This window comes from Coenobita brevimanus, chromosome 15 (assembly GCF_032717465.1).
Source record: "Coenobita brevimanus isolate Jiangsu-jjx chromosome 15, ASM3271746v2, whole genome shotgun sequence".
Classification (NCBI taxonomy): domain Eukaryota; kingdom Metazoa; phylum Arthropoda; class Malacostraca; order Decapoda; family Coenobitidae; genus Coenobita; species Coenobita brevimanus.
In genome coordinates, this window is record NC_136968.1 from 33,134,305 (window position 1) to 33,136,809 (window position 2,505).

General features: G+C 39.0%; 1 protein-coding gene across 1 annotated transcript; it reads left to right on the forward strand.

The window, feature by feature from the left end:
• The first annotated feature begins 747 nt into the window (after window positions 1-747).
• On the forward strand, window positions 748-1,699 carry LOC145390625 (uncharacterized). Its single transcript, XM_080265419.1, has one exon. It carries the CDS (start codon window positions 757-759, stop codon window positions 1,663-1,665), a length of 909 nt encoding a protein of 302 aa, XP_080121545.1. The 5' UTR covers window positions 748-756; the 3' UTR covers window positions 1,666-1,699.
• Window positions 1,700-2,505: the final 806 nt, after the last annotated feature.

Sequence of the window (2,505 nt, forward strand, 5' to 3'; positions counted from 1 at the left end):
TAGCCCGACGCCCTAATCCCGCAAAAGGTGGCCACAGACAAAACGCCGCTAAGTCATTCTGTCACCCACCATTTGACTGCCCTTTCCCCAACTCACTCCCCCCTTCCTCATGTACCTTACTCCCTCAGTAATGTACAAATCAGTATTGAGAAGAAAAATTACACCTTGTGCTGTTGTTAGAGGTTTAACTGATTGTAACCAGTGAGCACATCATTCAAGAGAAAATATAAATAATATGCATTCCTCAGTGTAAAAAATGTTGTGAATAACTGTATGGCAAGGAAGGAAGCTTGGTCAGACAGCTAGTGACTGAACTTTGAATATTAGTTGTTATTTGACCTTCTCAGAATTAATGGTTATGTTAATAGAAACATGAAATGGATATGTCTTTAAATAGAATGGTTCTGATATCCAAATGTGTTGCAACAAATACGTTTCACCAGTAATGGAAACATTTTTTTTTTTTCTCACGACAGTGTTGGTCAGTGATCACTGTACGGTAGTGGCAAACTGTGAGGTGGAGCAGAATGGACATCAACGCCTTGCATCTGGTGACATCCATTTTATTCATCTTAAGGTGCTGGAAAGATTAGATACAGCCTTCAATAATTCCAATACTACAGTACAAGGGGATTTTCTTTTGGTGAGAATGGTGGTGTCATCTGGTTGTACAGCAGCAAGAATAAAATTAAAAAGTATGTCATCCGATTGAAGGAGTGAAGTGTGATGGAGGTTAAGAGTGTTACGAGTGTGATAATGGAAGTTGGTGGGCCAGAGCAAGTATCCAATTTTGACTGTGACCTAATTGAGAAAGTATGCATTGAACAAAGCGAGAATATCCAAGACAAAGGCCAACTCGCAGCTGAAGTGTGGAAGTTCCAGTGTGCTGAGTGTGGGAAATTCTTTACTTATAAAAAAAACCTTAATCAGCACTTGCTAATACACTCAGGGGTACGTAATTTCAAGTGTGAGGAATGTGGTAAACAGTTTACAGAAAAATCAAACCTCACCAAACATTTACTGATCCATTCGGGGGTGAGGAGGTTCAAATGCGATCAATGTGGTAAGCTGTTTGGTCAGAAACGCACCTTAGCCCAGCACTTACAAACTCATTCAGGAGAGAGGAAATTCAGGTGTGATGAATGTGGTAAATTGTTTGGCCATAAAAAGCACCTGACCCGACACTTGCAGGTCCATTCGGGAGTGAAGAAGTTCAAGTGTAATGAGTGTGGCAAACTATTTGCTGATAAAGGCACCCTTTCCAGGCACCTTCAGAATCACTTAGGAGTAAAGAAAGCCAAGTGTGATGAATGTGGTAAACTATTTAGCCGAAAAGGTGATCTCACCCGGCATGAACTAACTCATTCAGGAATAAAAAAGTATAAGTGTGACAGATGTGATAAGCACTTTGCAACGAGGAGTGCAATAACTCGTCATGTTAAAATGCACTTTGGACCATCTTGTCACATGGCTCCCAGGAAAGAGCATGGTGTCAGGAGTATGGTTAATGATGGTGATTATGTTGATAACTGTATAGATAAGAATGATGGTGATTATGTTGATAACTGTAGAGATGAGAATGTTGGTGATTATGTTGATAACTGTAGAGATGAGAATGTTGGTGATAATGAGGATGATAAATGTATATATAAAAACAATAGTTAGTTATGGTACCGAAATAAAATTACCAGTGTCCAGCTGGCAGCAGGACAGTATCCTAGTGTATTGTTTACACTCACTGATCTGAGTCTTTGAGAACATGTGAGTTTCTGAATGGGGAACCTAGCATATACTGTAACTTCTGCGGTGAATAGTTTAAGTTCAAAAGCATGCCATGATTCCATTGTCTCTACTGATCCAGTTAAACCAGATTCACAAACAAGCTTTTTGATCAGTTCCCTGTTGTAAGCAAGGTTGTGGTAACAAGAAGAATAACAACAGTGATAAAATAATAATAATCATCATCATCTATAATAATAATTATAACAATAGTGATGTTGCTTCTTTCTCGAAAGTGCTCATTCTTCCAAAGGAGTTCTCGAGCATTCAAAACACATATGCACCTTTACAGTTCCAAGAGCTGTGATATCACACAAATACAAAACAAACTTTATCTATAGAACCAGTAACAATGAAACAATAACAACAAGAGGCTAGTTTTGCTTTTGCAGGAGAAATAGAAGACTCGGAGAATACGTACCTCTTCTTCTTCTTCTTCATCCTGCCTTCCTTCGGAAACAGAATAAAGTCCATAGTGGTAATTTACCCTAGGTAATCAAGAAGAAAGAAGAAGGAGAAAATATATTTTACACTCTTCTTCTTCTTCCTGGCAAAATACCATAAATCAAAGGTATAATGGGGAAGTGATCTATCTACAGTATCTCTGTAACCAGATGCCTTAAATCCTGTAAGGGGTGGCCACAAACAAATTACCTCCATGTCTCCCTGTCCCCTGCCATTTTGTCACTTCACCCTCTCCCCAATTTATACCCTCCCATATACCTC